Consider the following 25,320-nt stretch of genomic DNA (forward strand, 5'->3'; position numbering starts at 1 on the left):
GGTTGGTCCCTGCTATGAGTTCTAGTAAGGTTCCAGCTGGTTGGTGGATGTGGTCTTCTGGTGATATCTGCCCTGTATCCTGGTTCATCCATTCTCTCTGTGTGCCTTCACATAAAAAAAAAGAAAAAAGAAAAGAAAGAAAGAAAGAAAGAAAGAAAGAAAGAAAAAACCTTACCCGGGCTCCAGGCCTGAGTCCCATTAACCAGGCATGGAACTCTTGTCTTCTCCTGCAGCTTAGAAAGCCCTAAATGGTTTTCTGATTTAGAAAATTAAATATAATCTGACTCTTGTGGCCAGCTATGAAATTCCCAACCAACAGACATTTCCACTAAATATGTAGCATGCACAACATCTAAAAGTCCCGCCGAGCTAGCATGAACTTGAATTATAGAGGCATCCAGTACCCCTCGGGTAAGAGCACCAGCCTCTTCCCAGGCACTCCAACTGGTGGCCCCCAAAGCTCCTCAGAATGCCTATTGGCACAGATGTCAGCATTCCTGTTGCTCTGCAGAACAAGTTAATCCGGGGAAAGACACCTAAGAGAGATGGCCTCTCCCTTTCCCACGATGCTGCGCATAGACCCATTGTCTTAACTCCTCAATCGCAAGGTATGCCTATTTTATCTATGATACTTGAAAGCTACCCCATAAATTTCTTCCATAAATTTGGGTACTTTAAAAAAAATACTGACACATGTTTTCTCTTAGTTGTTTTGGGAGACAAAACACAGACGGCAGCGGTAAAGCACACGAGGGCCACTCAGACATTTCTCGAGGCCCTCAGTGATCAAGGAGGACTTTGACATGGCGGCTCTCGGGCTGCTGAATGGTCCATTGGCTCCTTGCTTCCCATCTTCTCAGACTCACGGGTTGATGCTAAGAGTCTCCCGTGGTACTGGGCTGTGATAGCTGCGTAGGTACAGCCATAGATAGCAGCCGCCAACATCATGAGACAAACGATCCCACATACCACCCCCGTGATGACCACGGTAGCCACAGCATGGCGCAGGTTGGCTGGCTTTGGTTTGGGTTTGGTCCCACACTCCGGGGAATCTTGCTGTTCAGAGTTATTCCCAGAAGGCTTGTGGGCCTCTTGCGGGGCAGAACCAGGCTGCTGACCTAGTGAGGGTGCCAGTTGTGGAGAAGGCAGAGGGCAGGGTTGGTAGAGTTCATGGGGAATGGAGAGGAGATCTCGTCCCTTCCAGGGCTCAGGCAGCCTGCAGATGGCACTGTCTGTTACTCCCCCTTCAAGACACAAAGCAAAGGGCAATGGTGGAGCTTTGATATGACAGCATTCCAAAGTCCTCAGCCTGCCACAGACTAGAGCATCCCTTATTGCTAAGAATTTATTAGAAACCAAGTTTCCTTACTATTATATAAAGGCTGTGGGGACCACTGGGCACATGCTGACAGGGACCATGAGGGCCCAACAGCCAAAGGCATTGTGACTTCCAGCTACCCTCCCACCCATTCCCCACCTTTCCTGCCAGATTCTCACTGGAAATCAAAGGAAGCACAAAGCGAATAGCCATTCTTGTGTTTGTGTGTTAATTGCAAAGACCCCGTGTCTCTATCAACATGTTTTCCCTGAGTTGTTGGTCTCTGAGCATCTGACAATACCTTATGTTTAGTTCATGGGATTTAAGAGGCTCGTTTTCTCGGGCTTCCTGACAGTTACTACTTCGAGTTCCAAGTGTCTCAAGGAGTTATTCACTGTGGGTTTTGGTCTCTCTAAGGTGACTGAGACTCTTGGGCATGTGTGATAGCTATCCTTCCCTGCAGTACTGCTACACGGTACACAGGTCCACTATTCAGCTTCGCGCGCATGAACTTCTTCAAGTTTTCTGCCATGGGGACATCCTAGTTGTATCTGACCTGACAGCTTAAAGTCCTCCCGTTCTCTCTTATAAGGAATTCTTTTTTAATTCACACAGGATGTGAGTGGATAAATCAACACCCAAACCCAGCTCCTCTCCCCTCCCCAGTATACTTCTCTCTTTCTGCCTCTTCTTCCCTGGCACATCCTGGGACTATGGCAGTGGCAGAAAAGCCTACTTGACTGGGCAGGACCCATAGGACCAGTGGCTTGTTTCTCTCAAGCTGTCTTACAAACCTCACCCAGAGGAGGGTGACACTCTCCCTTTGCAAATGCAGATTGCAGATTCTCATTATACATCATAGGGAAAAATTTAAATTAATGCCAAAAAGGCACATATGCTGGTTGTCACTTCAGCGTTATTGGCACGTGCCATTACATAGTAGTTCAGTCTTTGGGAGTTGCACATCCATCCGTGTTATCTATCATCATAAGATGAGTCATAAGTGATCTACAAATAGATAGAGCCACCTCATAATACAAGATCTGCCACATGGCTCGGAAACTCCGGGGTTGATGACAGTGTCAAAACCCAACACATGCTCTTTACTGCTATTGCTTAAAGTTGAACGATACACACAAGATTCCTTCCCCCCAATATCCCACCTTCTGCGTTAATCCCTTGAGACATGGATCCTGGTTTTAAAGAAAAAAGACCAAAGAGGAATTTCCTGAGCCACTGGTGTTTGTGAAGCTAAAGGGACAATGTATTTGTCCCACTGAGCCTAGCACCCAACCCAAGGGCTGAGACGATTGGGGCTCTGCCTCTGTGGATCTTACCTCCCTTTGCCCCTGGCTATGGCAGCCCTTACTAGGAACTGTGTGTCAAGGCAAGAGGTTAGAGAGACAGAAACCCAACAGGAGTAAAGGCGTTTGATCCAACCAAAGCACAGGAGAACCCTGACTGCTAGGCCAGGCAGCTTCACTGACCGATGTTCACCCAGGTTATGGTATGTTGGGTACCCTCTCCAGATTTCAGGTTTTCTCTAGATCCGCTTTCCACTCTAGAATTGCACTAAAATCCATAGCCTTGAGACTCAGAGCAAATGAAAGGCCCAATGTGAATGCCTGGATATGACAGGAAGGCAGAGCCTGTGGCTGGCACAGTCTCAGTAGCCTGGTGTGCAGCTCCTCCCAACTCTACTGCCATCTTAGGGACTATGATCCCAGAGGCAAGTCTGCTGATTTGAGCATAAGGTTCTCTCAGAAAAGTTTAGAGAACAAGAAGCTCCAACTCCCCATCTCCATTGTCCCCCAACCGACACTGATAGTGTTTCATCTCTGTGTCTCGGAGGAAACTGAGTTCAAATCTTAGGTCTGTAGATAAGCTAACCATTCTATTCTGTAAAGTTACAACCTCACTCTGAGCCTCTGCTTGCATTCCTGGAAGTGGGGGAGAGAAGAACAGTCATGAAATTCTCTTTTCAGGACTGTTCTGGGAACTCCTCCAATGGATTCATTGTGTCAACTGTTCAGCTTGTCATGGCTGTACCCTGCAGTCAACCATGAACATAAAAGGATGGGTTCACACGTGAATAAAAGATGATCATTTACCTTCCTGTGTGTATGCTTGGGTCAAGGAAAGACGGTTCGACACGGACCAAAGCAAATCTTTTTGCCCTTAGGCAGACAGGATACTACATTTTCCAAATCTTTGGGATGTCACTTTAGGGCCCCAAGATTGAGCTTTACCCCGTGGACACAAGAATGCTATTTCCTGAGCAAGAAAAATCTCCAAGATGGTCCTCTGTGAGATGTGTTGGCTTTCGACCTTAGATGTCATGAGATAAAGTCAGTGGAATTACAATCCAAGGAAGCTTAGATCCCCAAATGATTGCATGGAATGAAGACCTCACTCCCAATTTCTTTGGGCTCTGGCACAAGTAGACAGAAGACTTAAGCATACATGTCTGAAGTTGGGGGTCTGTGATCTTGATTACTCTGCTTTGGCTGATACCTTCAGTGCTTGTCTTTGTAACAGTTCAGACTAGCATCTGCCCATTAGCTTAGTTTTAGGCAGTGAATGCAGAAGCAGGCTGTCTCTGATGCTTTGCATCTAGTTCATACTTTTCCGTTCTTTATGCTGGAACACCGGGTCATGGAACCCTGATCTGATTTTGCCTTTCCCTGAAAAGGGCTACTATCTTGGCTTGAGAAGCATCACCTTAGAGCATTGCTGGATCAAGGAACCAGAATGAGCTTTAGCTCGGTCAGCTTGGTAGCCCTGGTCCAGGTTTATGACTGAAGAGGAGGATGCCAATCCTGCCTGCACTGCTGTAGATGTCCTAAATACTTCTTTTTAACATTGACAAATGTTCTTCCTTGATGAAACTCCCTTTTTGGGTGATGGTTTGTTTTATGCCTATGATTTGGTTATGAAAGCAATGGCTCTAGCCATCTCACCTCCAGATGTGCTTGCTTTTGTTTTTGACCTATCAGAATGATGTTACTAAGTTATGTAGTTGTCATTGTGAGTTAACTTCAACATTGGTTGGTTGGCAATGTATTGATTGCTCTTAGACTATTGAGAACCTTCTGAATTTGATGTTGCAAGTTTGAGTTTTTACTGTATATAGACCGTGCCTCCAAATGCTGGCCCTTTTCCCCTCTAATTCCTATCTGCAGCTCTTAGATCTTCCTGAGCAATGGGCCCAAGCTCACAGTCACCAACAAAGCTCCCCCTTGAAGTGTGTGACAAATATTCCAAATATGTTCCCTTCCTGAATCTCCCACTGAGCATTTCCCCAGACTCTCCCACTGCCCCATTCCCTATCTGCTAAAAGCGTCATCATTTATGTAGTTACAAAGCAGAATAAAATACAAAAGAATTTCTCGTAATTGCTTTCTCCATTCTCCCAGTCCATCACCTCCTCCAGCCCCTCAGTAGTTTCTACCACTGCACTGTTCCAAATGCCAATCACTTGTTACAGCCCTGGTTTAGGCCACTGTCATCTTTTCTCTGATCCACTAAGGTCACACTGGCTTCAACGGCCTTTTCTCTGCCCTCTGAGAGTCAACAGAGTGGCATTTTACACAATGGTCAGATTATACTATACTGTTCTCTAGATGAGAACCCCTTAGGACTTCCCACCTCCCTTAGGATCAAGTCCAGGTAGGGCACCTGCTCTGCACATACATGGGGACTGGGCCAGCACCCACGATGTCCTGTGCATTATCTCCACCCAGACTCCCTTGGTTGGCTCTCACTAAGCCATGTTACCTAGTCACCAGCCCCTTCGCACATTCTGGGCCCCACCCCCACAGTTATCATCCCTTCTTCCTTTCCTGCTTCTGGTTCTTACGCAGGTTAGTTTCTTGGGAGTCTTTTCTTCCCCATCCTATCTAAACTGGAGCACATTCCCACCCAACTTCACATATGCCCTGCCTGACTGTCTTAGCACTGCCGTCGGAACCCATCCATACCTTTATTCTTTTAAATAATATCTGTTTTGACCCTTCCAACGTCACCTTCATAACGATAAGCTGTTCCCATTCGCTGCCTTTTTCTCTGAGTCTAGAATAGTGCCTGGCACATTGAGGACATTCGAGGAGAGGAGCACAGGAGTCGAGCTCAGAGAAGCAATATGGGGCTCAGGAAAGAGCGTAAGGCCACGGCCCAACAGTCACGCTGCCTCCTCGCTCTGTGCTTCTCCTGTGCAACCTCAGACCAGTCACTGAACTTCTCTGGGATTCTGTTTCCCAATGACAACAGAGACTGCCAAGTTTTTCTCTCTCATCTCAGATAGCAAGGACTGTAAATTGTACTATATGGTTTCTGTCACAACTGCTCCACCATAGCCGCTTGTATAAGACACCTGTTCAGTATGTAATGAAATGGTATGGCTGTGTTCAAATCAAGCTTTATTTATAAACAGGAAAAAAAAAAGGCAAGATTAGGCCCTTAGTCTAAAGGTTACAGAATGATTTCCAAAGTTTACTCCCTCTAATATTCTGGGCTCTTTTACTTAGATTTCGGCTTCTGTTTAAAGCAATAGTAACTTTAGATGGGGGGGGGGGGGGGGCTTTCTGGACCCAGATTCAGTATTTGGTGAGATTCACAGCCATCATTAGGGAGAAATGGAAAGAGAGGGAAGCTATCTTAAGGAGTGAGAGCCTCAGCCTCAGTCAGATCATGCTTGGAAATTAAAGCTGAGAACCCTCTGGTGCCCGCTTCCTGGATAGAAGCCCATGTCATCTGCACGCACACTGTGATAAACAGAAATACCCACATGGAAACTTCCTCCACACTCCAGCAGACGCTTACTCCTTTGCCACACTCTGAAGCTGGCGTGACATCCATACTAAGATGTGCAAAAGCCTACATCTCAACCCTCTTGAGATGCGAAGGATGGAAGAGGTCCACCTTCGACTGGTGATGCCCACAACAGCATCCCTAAGACCCACTACTAACCTGCAAAGATGAATCTCTCCAGCCAGAGTTTCAGACCCACCAAGTGGCAGTCACATTTCCAGGGGTTGTTCTTTAGAAGTACCAGCCTCACCTTGGGCATGGCCTCCAGAAGTGTACGCTCCAGATGTTGGAGACTATTCTGCTGCACGGCGAACACCGTCAGATTCTCCCAAGGCTTGCCCAGGGATGTGGGCAGGAGAGTGAGGCTGTTGGATGACAGATCCAGCTGCCTGAGTCCAGGTAAGGCATGGGCAAGACTGGTTTCCAGGGAAAGCAGGGAATTTTGGGTTAGGTTTAAAACCTCCAAGTGCCGAAGCCCATAGAAAGCCTCTGATGCCAGATTCGAAAGAGAGTTGTTGGATAAATTTAGGGTGCTGAGCAGCGGCACGGATCTGAATGCGATAGCGGGAAGCCAGTGGATCTGGTTATCTTGTAAGAGCAGGGTTAGCGTCCATGGGGGTAGATCAGGAGGAATCTTGGACAGCCCCTGGCCACTGCAGTCCACAGATTTCGAAGGTCGGTGGCACAAACATTTCTTGGGGCAGCTGCCCACACCTGGGAGCAGGATGCTCACACTGGAAAACAGCAGCAGAACACCTGAAATAGAGGGGAGAGCCAGCCACTGTATGAGCAATGGTCGCTACCAGCCAGGGAATTCACAGATAATGTGGTCCTGAGCCGGCAGTGTCTTCAGGCTACCCAGAAAGGAAGTTCTCGCTTTCTTAGCAGAATGGGACTGAGTGCACCCAGCCCATCACTGTAGCATCCTCTTTTCCGCAGCCTTGGAGAAGTAACTGGAAGATTGATATGACATGGGGAGAAGAAAGTCATTGTGGGGCACATGCCCTTTGGGGGTCAGAGCCAAATATGCGGGCTGTGGCAAATCAAAAGGCAGCAGAGTTTCTTATGGTCGCACTTCTAAAGGGAGCTCTCCAGAGGGCAGGCCAATTGAGCTTTGTATGGTGGTGGGAATGTTCTGTGTCTCCCCTCCAACACGGATGTTGCTAGCCACCTTCAGTACTGACGGTTACTGAGCTCACAAAATGTGACTGCTGCAACCCAAGAGTTGACTTTGATTTTTCACTTGGTTTTAATTCATTTAAACTTAAAGGATCAGACATGACTTTGGGTGACTGTATTGGCTAAGGCATGCCCTACAAACAGCTGTAGCAGGGGAAGCCCCATCTGTGATGATTGTCTCTGCTCCGTTTCTTTAAATAAAGTTTTTAAACTTACCCCAAATTATTAGAAATAACATGATAAGCATTTTTATTTTGGTAACCCGTGCAGCCACTCAGGCTGTTGGACTTGCTCATCTTGCTTTCACTGGGAAGTGTAGTGCTTGCTTGGGCGGACAACCCTTCTCTGATCAGCCCAGCCTTTTCTTATAGAAGCCCCTGCACAGACTTAGCGGGTTGACGTCTTTAGATATTTTCAAAATCACAGTGACTGTCTGGGATGACAGGTATGTGTTACCGCGTCCAGGGTTTATGACAGAGCTGAAGTGCTCACAGCACTTCCAGCTGGGGTTGAAATGGGGGCGGAGCCTATCACCTGAATGCTCTCATTAGACCTTTGGAGTTATCTAAGGATTTCTCCCCCAGAAGCTGAAGACTAAACCCAGGGTCTTGTGCTTGCCTGGCAAGTGCTCTCCCACTGAGTCAAATTCACAGGTTGTAAAGGTGCTATCATGTGCTCAAATTCTCTTCATTTGCTCCAGGACCCAGCATTTCCAGACTTACGAAGTATTAGGAACTTGTCTTGAAGGAGACTGTTAGGTATTCCTTCTGATTTTTATTCCCCAAATTGCTGGAGATGCTCTCCAAGATACAAAAATATTATAATGAGCATTGTAAAATGCAGAGGTTAATAAGAATAATAGCAGATGACCAGCCAGCATGCACTTCTGGGCAGGGATCACTCTTATTGTTTCATAGCTACAGATTCACCCTAATGACCTTGTCAGCGTGGTTTTTGCCTTCAGCATTTAGAAGAAAAAGAGAGGCACAGAGAGGCAAAGTCATTTCCTAGGGTCACAGAAATAGCAAACAATAGAAAATATTTTGAATCCACACTGTCTACAGAATCTGAGAATTCTTATCTGCCATACTCCTCCACCAAATCCTCGAGAGCAACGTGGGGCAGCAGTCGGGGAGGGATTTGTATGGTGCTGAACTGGTTTTCAAATATATCCATATAAATGTAATCATAAGTGTATCCTATCTGCAATCTGTCCTGTTTAGTCAAAACTGCGGATCCACATGGGTATTTAAAAGCTTCTTCATTTCTTTTAACTAATATGGCGTGTTCTGTGTGTGTGACCATGTCAAATTCAGTATCCACTCGTCTCTCATCAAAGAAGGGGCATTTGAGGTGCCAGGGTTCCCTTCTCTCTTTATCACAAATGATGCTTTGAAAAGATCCCTGACCCAACACTGCACGGTTATATTGGGATGTGGGGAGGGCTCCCCAGAATCCAGAGTGGGGTTCATTGTCAGGATTGATACTTTCTTTAAAAACTGCTTAATCATTCTTCAAAGTTCTGTCTCCCTCCCTTTTCCTCTCCTGGGATTTGAATTTCTAAGTATGGCAAACATCTGTCAAGGGCACTTGTTTGAACCGTAGAGGCATTTACAGGGCCACTGAACGCTATTCAAAACCGAGAATGGTTATCAGCACGAAGGCTTTCAAGGGAAGGTTATTTGTTTGTTGGTGGTTTGGGCTTCACCTAGGGGGAAACATAGCATGACTGTCAAATGTACTACATCTTGATTTCCCTGCTTTGAACTCTGCTCATGGCTTCTAGTGCCCAGGCCTGTAAGGCAAGCAAATGAGGAGCTTTCCAAGGGGTGTTGTTTGCTTTGATTTAGTTCGAGAGACATGGAAAATCATGGTCCTTCCTCAACAAAAGGCTACAGCCCTGGTTTTCTTTTCTGTAATTTTTCAGATATCCAAATGGCTTCTTTCAAAACCCAAAGGTCTTTCCACTGGAAATCACCCGACATCCTCACTGTTGTCTGAGACGGAAGTGTTAATTAGTTGCAGGGGACCAGTTCTCAAAATCTAGAATATTATCTTCACCCAGTCCCCTTATAAAAACAAAAGGCTTACCTTCCTGAGGTGGGGGCCAGTTTGTTCCTCTTTTCTTGACCTCCCACTTCCCCAAAGGGAATAATAAATGAACTCCAACTCAAGGTACCACATTGTCTATGAAATGGCCCATGGCAACTCAAGTGTGTCTACACCACAGCTACACACATTTGTCTCCAGCTGCCCCCCCACACACACCTCAGCTTGGTGAAACATCCATCTTCCCACTGAGAAGTATTTTTTGCATCTGTCCAATGTTTTAAGAAAGACGGGTTTAAATTGATTTCTCAGAGCCACTTCTCCGAGGGGACCCCTTCCTTCTCTCCATGGGTGACTTGTGGGGTAGGGGCAGTGAAATTCATTACCGCTCACCTTTCATGGCTCAGTCTCTGCAGTGCGAGCCCTCAGCCAACACGAACCCGCTTTGTGTGCTTACAGATCAACACACCCCGGCCACGGCAAACCTGACGTCCAGCTTTCTATTCACTTTCCCGGGATCCAGCGTGGGCTTTCTCTGCTGCAGAAAACAGTGGGCTGCTTGCAGGAGGTCACAGCTTTAAGCAGCCCACCCCCTTGTCCCCGTCTGTTGCGGTCCTTTTCCATAAGAGGATCTTTTGATTGTGTCCCCGTCTTTTTTCTCACAGTGTTAGCCTCCCTGGGATCTCCTCTGCCCCCCTCCCCCCATTCAGACAGCGAGCCACATAAAGAATGTTGGTCAGCCCTTACTGAACAGCTGTAGCATTCAAACATGACCCCGCTGGCCCGGCCTTTTTGATTATTTAATCTGCTTGAAGTCCAGGGCACCAAAATAAAACAGCCTTCTTAATCCGGCTGTGGCTTCTGCATTCTGTTGACTTATCAACCATGCTGTGTCAACCCTCACTGGGCGGGGGTGCCTGAAACAGATCCCCAACTCAAGGGTCTCGCAACACAGCCAGCCAAGTGTGTAATATGAGAACAAATTGGCCTGCTGGAGGCTAACACAGTTTCTACGGTTTACTTCTTTGGCTATCAAGAGTGCATTCTGCCCACATCCTTGGAGTATAGCCATATTGACAGGTCTCCGTGCCCTGAAACACACAGCCATGGTCCTTCCGTAGACATTTCCAAGCCCTCATCCCCAGTGCCACTAATATGTCTCAGCTACTTTGCTGTTTGATCCATGCCCGCTTCCCCCTCCCCCTCATTGAATTGACCTTCTGGAGCTTCTGACCTTCTGAAAGCATGAAATACTCAGTTTTCTGCACTCCCTAATGCTGACGTTCACGGCCCTTTCTCAAGCCTCTTCACATAGGAAACAAGAAAATTGACTCTGTAGGAGCTGGACAGCAATGAACTTGCTTGTTTACCAGTAGCCAGTGTTGCTAACTTCCCTAATGGGGCTAAAACCATCTCTTTGAATGCACAAATGCCTGGCCATTGACCAAAGTGGACTTCCGGTGCCTGAAGTGAGCCTGTTTTTACTCTCCAGATTGTTCCACAGATCTTCTGTGACTGGTCAAGTGACAAAGTCACTTTTTATTGAGGTTGCATAAAGTAACCTCTGGCCCCAAGAAGTATAGTTGAGCAGTTGAGTGTAAACTCTGGGATCAGATAGGTCTGAATTAAGCTTGCCCACACAAACCTTCATCTCGTATGGGGCTAATGGTACTCCGTGCTTTTCAAGATTGTGTCCAGGATTAAATCCAGCCCAGAGTGACTTCATGAAGGCTACCCGAGGGTGCAATGACCCTTGAGAATACCCCCAGGACTTCTGATCTGCTCTCAATAGAAGAGGTCCAGGGCAAGCTTGACTTCTCATACCATTCTGAGGTAGTCGGTTACTGAGGGAGGCAAGGAATCCCCTGTATGTGGGACCTGATATTGTATACTGTTCTTCTGAACAGTTCCTTGGGAGAGATCTTTCCTCTGTGGACAACCTGCTTCCCACCTCATAGATTATAACATGTTCACCCTGTCATTTCTAGAAATTACTCTTGACTCAGCCTGTGCCTGTTGTCCCTTCTCTTCAGCACCTTTTGCATCTGAGGCAATGGAGACAGGAGATTGTGTCCTGTTAATTCTGTTCATGTGGAGATTAACAGAAGAGGTCTAATTGTGAAGAGCTACATCCATTTCAGGAAAGAGTAAACGTTTTCTTCCTCCTCCATTCCTTCTTCCCACATTTCTTCCTCATTTTCCTGTGCATGCAATGTAATGATAATTGTTAGGTTTTCCTTAAAACAAGCCTCTCTGCCGATGCAAATAATTTCAATCAGACCGAATTAAACTGAATAAAACATGCCCATGTTTAATGCAGTGTTCCCTGGTGGCACCCAGAAAGCATGGAGAGGGAGACAGAGAGAGAAGGGGAGACCATGCAAAACCCAGAGACCACATGTTTGTTCATTCTCTGGGGGGCAGTTTAAGTAGCCTGTGGGAGTGGTCCTACCCTCCCTGGGGAGGGTCATCATTTGGCAGGCTTTCTCAGAGATGGAGTTTGGACTAAGGCAACTCCTAGGGGAAGGGGCTTGAAATAAAATTTCCTGCCTAGTATTCCAAAGATGGATGCCAAAGGCACTGGAATGAGGCCCACCGACTATAATATTCCGGACTCATTGTATAAAAGGGTGCTAGGGAGCTGGGGTGATGCTTTTGACCAAATAATAATCATTGCTCAATGGCACATTCGCATGTCTGGTATGCCTGTAACATGCTTACATCAGAACACAATGGACACCTGTAAGCTTCATAACTGTCTGTGAACTGTGAAGTCACATATTTGCCTGCGTGCCTCTGTCTTTCCCAGGGATCAGAAAACATTGTGTGTTTGTGTGTGTGTGTGTGTGTGTGCAAGGCAGTGGTAGTGTATTTTAGACATGGAGCCACATACTGTCTCTGTGGAGACTATATAGCTTCCCAATGCAGAGTGAAGTCAGCCAGGGACAGCCTTGAATGCTCTGCCACGGTATAGGTTCATTTATAAAAAACTGACCAAGGCTGCCTTGACCCTGGGGCTGTGATTTGCCAAACCTGCTCGATTCCACCCTTGTGTTCCTGCTGTCACTACTCCACCTTGCCACCCTGTCACTCACTCCAAACTCTTCCCACCCACCTACACAGTCAGCTCCACCGTCTGCTCTCCTTATGCGTAGAACGAAAGGTCTGGACAAGCCTCGGAGCCTGGTTATGTCAAGAGTTTGTCATTCTGGCCAGAAGCATGGACAAACTCAAAAGATACTGTGCTTACCAACCTAGCTGAGCGTGGATAAACTGGGTGTTTCATTGAGTTTTTGTGGCTCTAGTTAGCTTTGTCATGCAGGACCCAACTTGGGTCTTGGATTTGGAGGCCTAAACAGGGTATATTAACAGCACAGTTGGAGCTGGGAGGCTAGGACAGCTACAGGGAAGTTCAGGGAAGTTCAAAGACATGAACTGTTGGAGTCAGATTGGCTAGTGGAAGAAGCCCACCTTTGTGCTGTGTTAATGCCCATACAGGATGATCATGGAATCTCTGAGATCAGCGTCCTGTTTGTAGAATTCAGTGAGCAAGAGTTCGGTGTGATAAGCATATAACATGGTTCTGGAAGGGCGAGCGATTCCAAGTGCATGTTCTTACATCTCCAAGAGTCTGAGCTGGCTGCTCCCACCTAACACACAAATGCCCTGGGAACAGAGAGACCCTCCAGAGTAGAATGGGTCCTGGGAGCAGCTGCTTGCCCCAGGGAGCTCCTCGGTTCTGTTTGTTCCTGTAGACTCTCACAGGCAACTCAAAGCTGGGCCAGAGCACACATGGCCTGGAAGGCTCCAGGACACGTTGAAGGACTTTGGATGCGAAGGCTGATTGATTTATTCCATCTGACCTCAGCCAAGAGAACAAAGTGAGGCTGCGTGACCTGCATGCTAATGCCTGCAGCTCTTTCCCCACCCCTTCCTGAGCTGGACCCAAGAGGTAGCAAGACAATTGTGCATGCTTAGAGCGACCCGGGAGAGCAGCCTGGTGCCAGTGCTGGCCCAGCCCACCCCTCAAGAGGAAGCCTGCACCAGAGGAGCTTCTGCACCAACACCTAGCAGGACCTTAGTTTCCCCGGTAGGAACTTCATATCCACCTCAAAGCGACGCATTTCTTCTCACACTGGTGTTTTGAGACATCCTCCCCTCAAAGACACTTTCTTTTCCTCGTTGGAAGTCGCATGTTTCCTTACATAAATTGGTGTAGTTAACATTTCGCTTCCCTCCAAAAATAAATCAACAACCGTTATTAACTCTCAAAATTGATGATGTTTGGAGATCCAGCATGCACCAGCTCTTTCTTCCAGGCAATATTAGACAGCTATTTAAAGAGACTAAGTTAGAACTAATTATATCCATCTGGAAGAAGACTTATAATAAATTATTAAGGGAAGGAAAGCAATTTGTAATGAGAATATGTATTGTATGATCCTATTTATGTAACAAAAAATTAAAAGTCTAAAATGATCCCAACCTGTGTGAGGGCGGGGGAGGTTCTGAAGATGAGGAATAGTCCCTCCCAGCTGGCAGTGCTGTTAATGAGGTGACCCTGGTGATTTAAGAGAAGAAGAAAAAGGACATTTTGGTTTTTTTATTTATCCTTCTCCAGATCCTGAACTCTATATCCACAACAAGCCTTGTTTAAGTCTGTAATTTAAGAGCTAGGAAAGAAAAGGGCTTCTTTTGTTAAGTACTTTTTACCTACTGCAAATTCAGATGATCCATCCACTGGTGGCTGTCGAGTTCCATGGGTACACAAGGGATGCCGATTGGTATCTGTGTACGACCTTTCCCAGAGGGGGCATCTCTTTTCTTTGCTGTCCTGCCATTGGGCCGTAGGTGCACTTGAGCCTTTCTCCCAGTCTTAGTGTTTGCTTAGATAAAATCATGGCAGAATGTCTCCACACCTCTGTCAGAGGACCCCTGTCCAGAGGGAATGCTGTAGAGACCCAATGCCAGGGCCAGGTGGCCAGACCCAAGGACAGTTACAATCCAGGAGAGTAGGGAGGAGGCCCTAGACTCCAGGGGAGTTGCAATTTCACTTGTCTCTGGAGGCTGTTTGGCATTTGAAAACATGGGGATAAGAGTGAAACCTTTCCTTTAGGAATTCTGGGTGACCAGATACACTAGGTGTAAAATTCTCACCAGCTGATCAAAGGGTTCAATGTTATTGACTTCCTTTCTCATGCCCTCCCTCTCTCCCTCTCCCTCCCCTTCCTCCCTTTCTTCTCTCTCCTCCCTCCAAAGTTTCTCTCTCTCTCCCTCTCTCTCTCTCTCTGATGTTTTTCTCTCTCTTGAAGTTATTTCTCTCTAGAGGTGTCTCTCTTTGGGTTTCTTCCTCTCTCCAGGTCTCTCTCTGGTGCTGAAACTAGAGTTGACTTCCACCCTGTCTCTGGGGCTTCCTCTTTCTACTTTGGACTTATTCTATGTGACACACAGCAGAAGAGCTAACAATATCATTTTAATTTTAGTCCTCTTGATCACTTATTTTTTTTGCACACAACAGCTCAAATATTGTTACAGATTAGTCTTAGTTAAAATCCTTTTGGTGATTATATAGAATAATCCTCAAATCTCAGTGGCTTAAATCAACAGCATTATATCTATTGCTCTGTCACGCTCTACTTCACACTGGCAGGGAACAGGCTCCAAGCAGTCTCATCTGGGGGTCCAGCCTTCTTCCATATATACCTGGACCCTCTTCCTCTCATTGGTTGGCTGATGGGAGAAGACAATGAAGATATGGTGTAGACTAGGTACTTAACACAGAAAGGAGTCACATGGACCATAGCTAGCAGTGAGGAGAAATGTGACCTGTGCCAGAAGTGGAAATATGGCTTTTGGAGATAGTTCACAACCTGTGCTCCAAACTGTCTTTGCATTGTCTCACTACAAGATGGCAGCTTTCAAGTCTATGTGCTTAGATGCCATTTTCCTTCCACCCATAGCATCGATAGCAGTCTCAGTGGGCTCGCTGTTTAGATGCTGAATGAATACATGGTGGTTATTGTGGGTTGAGAATGAAATGCCCTTGTGGACTCGTGTTTGGAGCCAGTGAGGAAGGACATCAGAAGGGTGGGCTGCGGTGGTGTTGCTCAGGTGGACTTCCCATCCACTCTTAGCTTCATGACTGTGGACACAATATGACCCACGGCCTCCAATTCCTGCTACTGTGCTTTCTCAGGCATGATGGCTGTTCCCTCTTGGACTGTAAGCTGAAATAAAGCCTTCCTCCCCTGAGTTGCTTACTGTCATGTCGGGATCTGGTCCCAGTGGTGAGAAAAGCAGCTAACACATGGTTTTACTCTTACTATCCCTTTTTCAAAGCAGATGACAAGACGCAGAGGAGTTAGGTCATCTGCCCTATCTCTCCAGCTTGCTTATGGCTGACATGGATGATGAGAACATGTATGATACAACAGTCCCAGAACCTTTAGTGATGCTTCTTTGTTGTGTTTTGAGACAGGACCTTCACTCAGGCCACACTGGCTTCAAATTCAGAAACATTCTATGCACCCATTCTCTGGCCAGTAAGTTACAGATTGAGTTGTGTGCTAACACTACAGCAGGAGATAAGGGCCCAGGTTCCTTTCTGGGCTGTCCAGTGTAGAACTGAGGCTGCCGTATAGTTTCTCTGGGAGAAAGTGGGAGTTTGTGTTCAACATTGTGTTTTCTCTTGCTCCTAGGATAAGGTGAAAGTTGGATTTAAGGGGCACCTAGCATCAGTCATGAATTTCCATCCTTTAGTAGGTCTCTCATTAACTGATAACTGAAAGGATTAGGGGCCAGGAGTTTCCAGGTGAGGTTGACAGTGGCTTTGAAAGACTGCCCAGTCCTCCCTACAGCTAGTGCAGGCTCTGCCGTTTGCAACAGTGTTTGCAAGCACTCTTCTGCACTCATTTTTCTCAGGACTGAGAGAGGCATTGTGGGATAGGCAGAACACAGCATACTGGCCCTTGGCAAGCAGGAAGGGTGCTATCTTGCAGTCCTTATCAATTGCATCCGAGTGCATACACTTTGAACCTGCTGCCTGCGGGGCTTTTTTGTCATTGATATTGCTGCTGCTGCTGCTGCTGGTAGTGGTGGCAGCGCTGGTGGTGGTGGTGGTGGCAGTGGCGGTGGGTGTGAAATAGGGCTTCTTTGATGCAGCCCAATTCTCCAGAGAGGGAACAGATTCTTGGGAGTAACCACTGGGGATTTCAGGAGCAGAAAAGGCCAAACTAGAAGTGCTGTTTGGGGGCGCATTCTCTGTGTACTGTCAGGCGTAGAGAAAACACAGACTCCCCAGCCCAATGCCTTGCCAACTGTGGTCTTCCAGCACTTTTCCTGCATGCAAGATGTCTGCGAAGGTAAAGATGGGATTCGGATAAGTATGATTAAAAGTAATTAGTGCGCTCATGTGGCCCACCAGTAAACACAGGCAGATGCTGGTGGACACAGCCCTAATTAAAGAAACAAAAAGATCAAGACACAGGGCAGTTTAGGAAGCCTGGCCAAGGCCTTACACCGACTCGTTTTACTTAGATCTTTTGATTGGCTACTTTTGTCCCTGCCCTGAAAATATAAATTGGAATTAAATTCATGTTTGTGTTTGATTGCTTACTCATTTTTTATTTTACACATAAAAATGAAGGTTTTATGTAGTTTTTTTGGTAGGTTTTTATTCGCTTTTGTACCTTCATTATGATGATAGTTGGATTTCTGTGACATTGTATGTTTCATTGTATGTTTCAACTGTAGCTCAGGGTGTGCATGTTGCCATGTGATCGTGAACCAGGTCTTGGACTTTCCCCTGTAAACTTTACTCCCCATTCGCCCTTCCAAGCACATTATTGAAAAAACGTCTTGGGAGAAACAGTTGTCTTGAGAAAGATTGACATTCTAATGCACCTATTATACATATTGAGCTTGAGGAGTCCTTCTTGTCACCCCGGATTATCTGGCTGTCATTTAGTATCATAACAATGTTCAGAGCCAGGCATGGCAGCAGACACATAGAATCCTAGCACTTGGGAGGTTGAGGCAGGAGCATCAAGAACTCAATGCCACTGGTTTCAGACTGAAAACAAAACAAGGTCTGGAAAGATGGCCCAGCAGTTAAGAATGCTTTCTGTTCTTTCCGATGGCCCAGCTCTGTTCCCCACAGCCACATCAGGCCACTTACGACTGCCGGGAACTCCAGTCCCAGGGCATCTGTCTCTTCTGGCTTTTGCGAGCATTTTTACACACATAAACATGTTCAGGTACACATAGGTGTACATAAATAATAATAAACTAATTAAAATAAAACAAAAATTCAAGTTAAAAATAAAAAACAACATCAAACAACAACCAATTAAAGCCATAAACTTTGGATGAAAGCACCCGAGCTCAGATGTTGCTTCCAACAGTGGCATGAGTTGAATGAATTATTTAACCTCTTTGGTCTCCAGGCTCAGCATCTAAAGCAAGCCACAGATTTATGAGCAGGGTTAAGTGAAGTTTTTAAAATGCTATTCAATTCTTAGTAAAACATATTGGCAGGTAGCAATATACGCCACTTAGCATCACCTGTATTGTCTCTGTGTGACACATATCAGCTAGGGACTTGGGCTCCAACTACTTCAGGACTATACTTAGAGCTAAGGCGAGTTCAGGTCCTAGGACAGTTTGCCCATGAGTGGAGTTCACTGTCTTTGCGGACTATAAAGCAGGGGTATAGGTACGTTTGCCTAGAATTCATCTCCCTCTCTGGCTGCTTGTGCTCTAATACAGTTCACCTGGCCGGCAGAGTAGCGCCACTCAGGCAAGCTGTTGGTGGTGGCATGCATACATAACCTTCTAGCGGTGCCACTGCGAACAGAGCGAGGGTTCTGTCTCCTCCTTGCTTCAGACCATTCTGATGCACTTGCAGTGACCCATGTCCCTTCACCCAATTCAGGAACAACCTGTTGTGTGCATCAGCTCCAGACTGTTCAGGGTTTCCTCCAGACCCACTCCCTGGTCATTCGCTATCCAGCTCAGTCCCAGTCCCTAGGAGGCCCTCTTACCAATCCCTGCGAAATTAGAAAGAGCATGTAGTCATCCCCCTCGGGCTGTTTAGCTTTCATCCTGCAGCATGACTATCAGAGTCTGGAGGCTGATAGGAGTGGAAACATTTGCTCTCAGCAAGCAGGCTCCTTCATGTGTTGTCAACATTTCGTTTGTGATTCTAATGAGGCCAAGGAGAAAATCAACTGAGTGTGCCTCACCACCCCTCCCCGCCCCCCAGACAGCTTATGTTTATAGTTTCTATCCTATGAGGGCATTTGAAGTACAGCTTGGGGCACGGGGTGCTGAATAGGTGAGATCTACCAAGCCATCCTCAGGAAGGGTTATTACTTACAAACTGGAATTCTACTTGGTGATGCTTTGCATTTCTTGGAAAAGTAAAAACATCCTCCTATGAAAGTGAAAGGGAGCTTTACCCCAGCTCCTCAGTTGTCTATGGTTTCTTTGTTAGAGGAGCAGTTCTGTAGTGTTCCTGCCTGGCTAAGCTTTCTGTTTGGAGACATACACCTTCCAGACACACGACAGCGAATTCAGTGCAGCGGAATCCACATGGACACTTCCATCATACAGATGTGTGAGAAGTACAGGCTGCAGTCCGTAGCCACATCGCCCTGAAAGTGCCTGCTCTCACCTGATCACAGAAGCTAAGCATGGGCAGCCTTGGCTAGTGCTCAGATGGGAACTGTACTAGGGAACCATGCAAAGAGGAAGAGATCCATGGTGCTCACTCTAAGGATAAAATCAAGGGATGTGATATGGGAGGCTGGGGCAGGTATACCTACAGATTCTAGCCAGACGAAATTCACCCCAAGGAGGTTAGGGTCAAGAGTCCATGCAGACGCAGGCATGATGTGTGTTGGGCTGAGAGATCAGATAGAGGGCTCAGTACTGCCAGGGACTTCAGGAAACCACTGTGCTTATGATGCTGTGATGGGGGGAGGAGCTGTAGCACATGGACCCTGGAAAGAGGGACTGTTGCTGCTTGTAAGCCCAGACCTCATCTTCCTCTCTGTTATTTACTTATTACATAGAAAGGGTTTTCTTTCTCTCATGCACACATTACACAAATGCTGTTGTCTGGTGTTTGGGTCAGGACTGGAGCCCTGCAGGGCACTTGAGCAAAGCTAACCCTTCACTGTTGGCAATGCTGAGTGACTGTAACTAGCAAGATGCATTTGCTGTCCTCTGAATGTCGGGGAGGAAGGAGGGAAGATGGCGACTTCATGGGCACGGCAGAGTATCAGCACACATGTTCCACATCTCAAGCTCCCCATCCAGCTTGTAACAGAGGAGTGTCCCTGCTTAGTCCAGATGTCCTGGAGTCCAGTGTGGAAGAACAGACTCTTCTGGGACCTTCAGCTTCTCTGCTGGAGCAGAACTTGCCCTCCTGTGAGATGACGCAGATGTTAGTGAGGACACAGAAGTCAGCAGAGGAGGAGGCACGCAAGCTTCAATGTCAACAACCATCGCTGTGTAGGCTCATCAGGGCCTCACTCAGTAGCCTCTGGGTTCCAGACATGACTCAGGCAGAGACAGGCGCCATCACTCAGCCCCTGGTACACTGCTAAGTCCCAGCACTCTCTCTGAGTTCTATCTTTAGCATTTGCAAGGCAGACTGACCTTAATGTCCCTAAAATCTGTAATACAAAGCCAAGTACCAGATATCTGAAGCTTAGAAGTAGCTAACCAAAGTTACCTGGTCCTTCCCTAACCTCTGAGGCTCAATGTCAAAACTTTATGTACTTGCTCTTGTGAAAAACGCTATGATATTTTTTGCAACTATGGAAGTGAGTCAAGAGTTCTTTTTGAAAATAGCCTTCAAGTGAGAGACACCATTTGTGGGCATGTTGCCAAAGAAGGCAAGCTGGGATCTGTGTTTTGGAAACCAAAGGGTTTCCTCAAACAGGATTCCAGAAAAGCCTTGGTACAACCTGACCAGCCTGTGCTTTTAAATGTGAACAAGTAGATCATCCCTTTGATTGCCAGGGGAGGCTATGTAGGTGCAGGGAGTCTCCTGGGTATCATCTTCCTGAAAGTCACCCAGCTGGCCACTCTTTCATCCTGAGAAATGAAGTGGCCACAGTGTATGGTGATCAGAAAGGACCAAGAACATCAGAAAATGCAGGGGCACCAAGAGGAAAGGGAGTCAGCCTCTGCTTGTGATGATGGAGCACTGCCCAGAGCAGCGTGCTCTCTATCTGCAAACGGCCAACTCTGTCATGTAGAGGGAGGTCTTCCTGACAATCCTCGGTGATACCTGGGAAGGATTATTCTCTTTCTCCTCATAGGAGAAATGTCAAGGCTTCACAGACTGGCTTTCTTCACAGCTTTGACCCTACTGTGCTCTGTCATCTTGCCTCTTTCCTCCAGTCCCTTCCTTTGTATTTAAGCAAAAGCAAAAGAAAGACCTTAAATAAAACTTACATCCAAATGAAGCTGACTTGGTGGAGATATTCCATTTCTACCGGAAGCAGACTACCATTGCTGGCTTCCAGGGGCCGTTGCTGTGATGCCACAGCCGTAAAGACAAGAGAAGGATTGCTGTCTCATTTCTGTGGCATTCAGGAGATCTTTGCAGGAGCAGAGGTGAGGAAAGGGGCTACTGGTTCAAGGAATTAGAGCCAACGTGGCCCATTCCTCTGTAATGTTATCAATCACATCTTGGACACGTTGGTTGGTTATGGCAACTCCCCTGTTCAGAAGAAGCTGGCCTGCAGGCTCATGTGACCTCTTTCGGTGACTGGGCAGGAAGGAGAGAGCTCCCTTTGATCTGCAGACAGTAGCAAGAAAGGCAAGGCATTTACAGCCTTCCTGCCTTCTTTGCCCAGCTGATTGTTTGGACAGCCCTAAGGAAAAGGCCCCCTGTCTACCGTGGACATCCAGATTCCTCCACGGAGCATAGTTTAGAACGGAGAAGAAGTAGAGACTGTGCCATCACATGGAGGACTTTGAGGTCTTCCTGCACAGGAAGATATGTGGGACTGAGATCTGAGCAGATGGTTTTCTCAAAGAGAGGAATGGAAGACAGAGAGGCCGGAGTTCATCTTAAAGTCATCCCACTGGGTGACAGACATCTGTGGACAGGAAGGAGCCACACTCACCATGAAGATTTCCAGCCCCATTTACCTCAGAATTCTTGAGCGAGCATACACACGTGCATTTTGAAAATCAAGAGGTGGCCTTGGAAGACTAGCTGTTTTCTACTAATTCTTCAGAAAAGAGGAATTAAGGAACTTTGAATGGAGCAGGCAATGTCTCTTTAAGTAATATTCTGCTTCCCTGTAGTGCAATATACTTTGATGGGTTAAAATACAGCTCAACTCAAACACAGCACTGCTTTGGTGCTGAATGCTGTAAAATTCAACTATTCCTCCCTGGTATTTAATTATGTGCTACAGTATCTCAGGATGTAGACATCTCACAGACATTGGGCTATGTGTTTTATGCACTGTCAGGGTGAACTTTGATATACACGAGTGTGTAAGACCTTTTTCTGGTCTTTATATATTACAATATTTAAAAAAAAAACTTGGCTGCCTTGCTCCCAAGCTCAATTTTATTAGAAATAAATATCAAAGCTACATAAGTATGAATACCCAAAATGATCCCAAACAAACAAACATTGTTTTATGAGACTTGGGAGATGGCCCAGTGGGCAAGAACTCTGCTACACAATCATGAGGACCCAATTTCAGAACCCTACACACCCATATACAAGCCTATAACACACCAGCAGTATTGGAAGTAAAGTGTGTGTATGAAAAAAAAAAAAAACCCAGAGGGTCTGCAGCTTTCTGGCCAACCAGTCTAGTTGGGCTCTACACTGAGCTCTGGGTTCAGTCAAAGATCTTGATCCAGTGATAAGTTTGAGAATGAGATACACACACATACATACATATATATACACACACATACATACAATACACACACATACAATACACACACAGCACACACATACAACACACACATACATAAAATACATACAATATACACATATAAGATATAAAATAAACACATACAATACATACATCCACACATACATACACACACATACATACACACACATACATACATATATATACACACACGCATACAATACACACACAGCACACACATACAACACACACAGACAATACACACACAGCACACACATACAACACACACATACAATACACACATACATAAAATACATACAATATACACATATAAGATATAAAATAAACACATACAATACATACATCCACACATACATACACACACACATACACACCTACCACAAAAAATGAAATTGTTTTATGAAAAGCCCTTGTTGCCTTCATGTTACCATCACGTTTCTTTTGGTATATTCTATTATTGAAGATATTTGTTGAGGGGAGTTTGTTTTCATTCGGAAACCCACATGCAAAAGAGACGCCCTCATTTATACACAATGCGTTCACCTCCTCTAACAGCGGCCAGGGGCTCTCGTGTGTTTGCATCTTGAAAAATAAATGCGCATAGCTACAAATGCCGATCCTCTTAACAAGACTAACTTTGTCATTTAATAAGGGAGATTATTCTGTAGATTTAAAACCAGTTAACACATTTAAAACTTGATAAGACAAGGCAATCCTCCTATGTTTCCTGTTCTCCAGTGATTAAAGCAGGTCGCAGGCTGGGCTAGGGGAGCTTTTCCATGGTACAGAGTAATGCCGTGAATGTTTCTTCTGGTAATGCAATTAGGAAATATTGGACCCAGTTAATGTAACTTAAACAAAACATGTTGTCCTCCCCAAACTTGTTCAAGTTGTTAAACAGGCAAAGCCTTGTCCAAAAAAGTTAAAAAACAGGGGCATATAGTGTTTCCATGGAAACTCTGTTAAAATACTGATTTGTGGATATGATCATAATCAGGCCCATAATCTAATATGACTGAATTAAATGAAAAAGAATCTCAGTTATGAAGTAAGCCCCCTGTGTAAGAGCATTCTTACACATACAGAAACACATGGGTCCTTACAGACACTCTCTGCAGACTCCTCGGGGCGGCGTCGAGCAGCGAGACTGCAGTGCTGGCTGGCGTTTCTTCTCCCGCCTCCATTCATTATTTCTCATTTTTATAGAGCGGGGATTATGTGGGGGAGCAGTAAATAAAGTCTTGATGACATTTGGGGTTTTCAATATCTAGCATTGTTCCACACACAATACCCCATATTGTTCTCATTGTCTTTTGTGACAAGAGCAGATAACCCATAATATTTAACGGCTTGTGGGACAGTACAAGGTCAAATTTTATGAAGGCCATAACTTCTTCCTGCTAATGGAATCTTGGTGGAACACTATGAGGTATCAGATGCTTGCCTTTGACCTCTGTTGGAGTGGATGCAGGGGTTAAGACAGAGGCTTCAAGGTCATACATTTGACCCTTCCTTGCCTTAGAGTTCTGCAACTCTGTTTGAGCCTGTCCAGGTGTCAAGGCTGCAGTGAGGATGAGATCTGTTCCCATCTGAGAAAAACTTCAAAGGCAGACATCCCTCAGCATCTCACTAGATGGCTTTGGAAATTGTCCGACTCAGCTGCAATCACAGGTGGTACTCATGGGATTTGTTTCTTTGGCAAAAATGCATCTTTGGTTAAGTACAAGTGACCAGTGTTCCCAGGGAGTCTTCCATTCGCCTTCCACTGTAGCTACAGTGGTGTACACACCTGCAGATTTGGGCACAAAGACACAAATCGCAAAGAAGGATGCAAGCTTTTACCTCCCGATGCTCCTCTTTCTAACTGACTTCCTCTCATTCCCAATCCATGAGAGGGGTTTTCAAAGCTTAATCAAACGAACCTAGCTTACAGAGAAAGCAGGCAGGCCCTGGACCCTCCACTTCCACCGTGAGGCTCTTCCTAAAGACAACTGCTTTCAGCTTTCTCTGCGGTGCTTTTCTCGCTGGGCAGTGGACATTGCTGCGCTCTAGTTAATTTTAGGTGCTGGTTATTATTTCCTTTAATTTATAGTGGCTTAAAATTCTCTTCACACCAGCTCTCCCTGTCATCTCCCTAGTGTATGAACAGTTAGTTAGCTTACTTCTTTCTTTCCACTTATGACAGTGTGGTTATAGTATAGAATAGTCTTTGCTATGTATATTCCTTGTGTGAAATAATGGCTATTGTTTCTTTTTATATTTTCCTCCTGCTATGAAAAATCCCCTGTCCCTTTACTTGCTTAGTTTTTCTCCCAGCTATTACGAACTCCCCTTAGCCTGTGTTTTGCCAGCTACCACAAAAGCCTATTTGTACTTTTTGCTGGTTTTGAAATAAAGGCTGGGGTTGGAGAGGTGGTTCAGAGGTTAAGAGCACTGACTGCTCTTCCAGAGGTCCTGAGTTCAATTCCCAGCTCATAACCATCTGTAATGAGATCTGGCACTGTCTCCTGGAAAGTGTATATATAATAAGTAAACAGTTTTTTTTTAAAAAAAAAAAAAAGGCTCTCTGTGTAATTCTGGATGTCCTGGAACTCTCTATGTAGATCAGGCTGTCCCTAAACTTTAGGCAGTCCTCCTTTCTCTGTTTCTCAGACATTAGAATTTGTGCTTTGTTCCCTTACTTCTGGGTCTATTAGTGTATTCTGCCCATCTGCTACTTCTGCCTGTCTCCCATCCATGAAGACCATTTCCTCATCACACCCTCTCTTGTCCTTGTGGCTTTCTAGGCCTGTTGGGCTGCTGGCTTCCTGAGACCGCTCCTCACTAATTTCCTCTGTCATGTCCCTTTTGTCCTAACCCAAGTCTTTCTTCCTCCTGATATCATCGCGTATTTCACTAATAAATATTCTCAGAGTTTTCTAAGACTTGGGAGGCTGTTTTCCTCGGTGCTTTCAGCTTTGAACGTGCCTTGCTTCTATTGATTTCTTTGATAATCACTTGACTAGGGGTAGACTTCTGAGTTAGAAA

The 25,320-nt window shown here is 45.8% G+C and overlaps 2 protein-coding genes across 3 annotated transcripts in view; one reads left to right on the forward strand and one right to left on the reverse strand.

Moving 5' to 3' along the window:
* Positions 1–25,320, forward strand: part of Cacna2d3 (calcium voltage-gated channel auxiliary subunit alpha2delta 3) — an 835,389-nt gene that overhangs the window by 699,555 nt on the left and 110,514 nt on the right. The gene's annotated exons all lie outside the window — the stretch shown is intronic.
* On the reverse strand, positions 787–25,133 carry Lrtm1 (leucine rich repeats and transmembrane domains 1). Its single transcript, XM_041663003.1, has 3 exons — positions 24,975–25,133; positions 6,287–6,908; positions 787–1,244 (listed from the first exon to the last, which is right to left on the reverse strand). The coding sequence occupies exons 1-3, from the start codon at positions 25,131–25,133 to the stop codon at positions 787–789; spliced, it is 1,239 nt and encodes a 412-aa protein (XP_041518937.1).

Source organism: Microtus oregoni, unplaced genomic scaffold (genome assembly GCF_018167655.1).
Source record: "Microtus oregoni isolate MIOR12 unplaced genomic scaffold, Mior012 000013F_ref0000133, whole genome shotgun sequence".
Taxonomy (NCBI): Eukaryota; Metazoa; Chordata; class Mammalia; order Rodentia; family Cricetidae; genus Microtus; species Microtus oregoni.

Excerpts from the sequence above, each read along its gene's own strand:
- Lrtm1 (XM_041663003.1), bottom strand. The coding sequence starts at position 25,133 with ATGACAGAGGAAATTAGTGAGGAGCGGTCTCAGGAAGCCAGCAGCCCA. Across the intron at positions 6,909-24,974 it reads ATACACTAATAGACCCAGAA|TGGCTGGCTCTCCCCTCTAT; the intron begins GTAAGGGAACAA and ends TTGCTCATACAG. Across the intron at positions 1,245-6,286 it reads GGAGAGATTCATCTTTGCAG|GGGGAGTAACAGACAGTGCC; the intron begins GTTAGTAGTGGG and ends TGTGTCTTGAAG.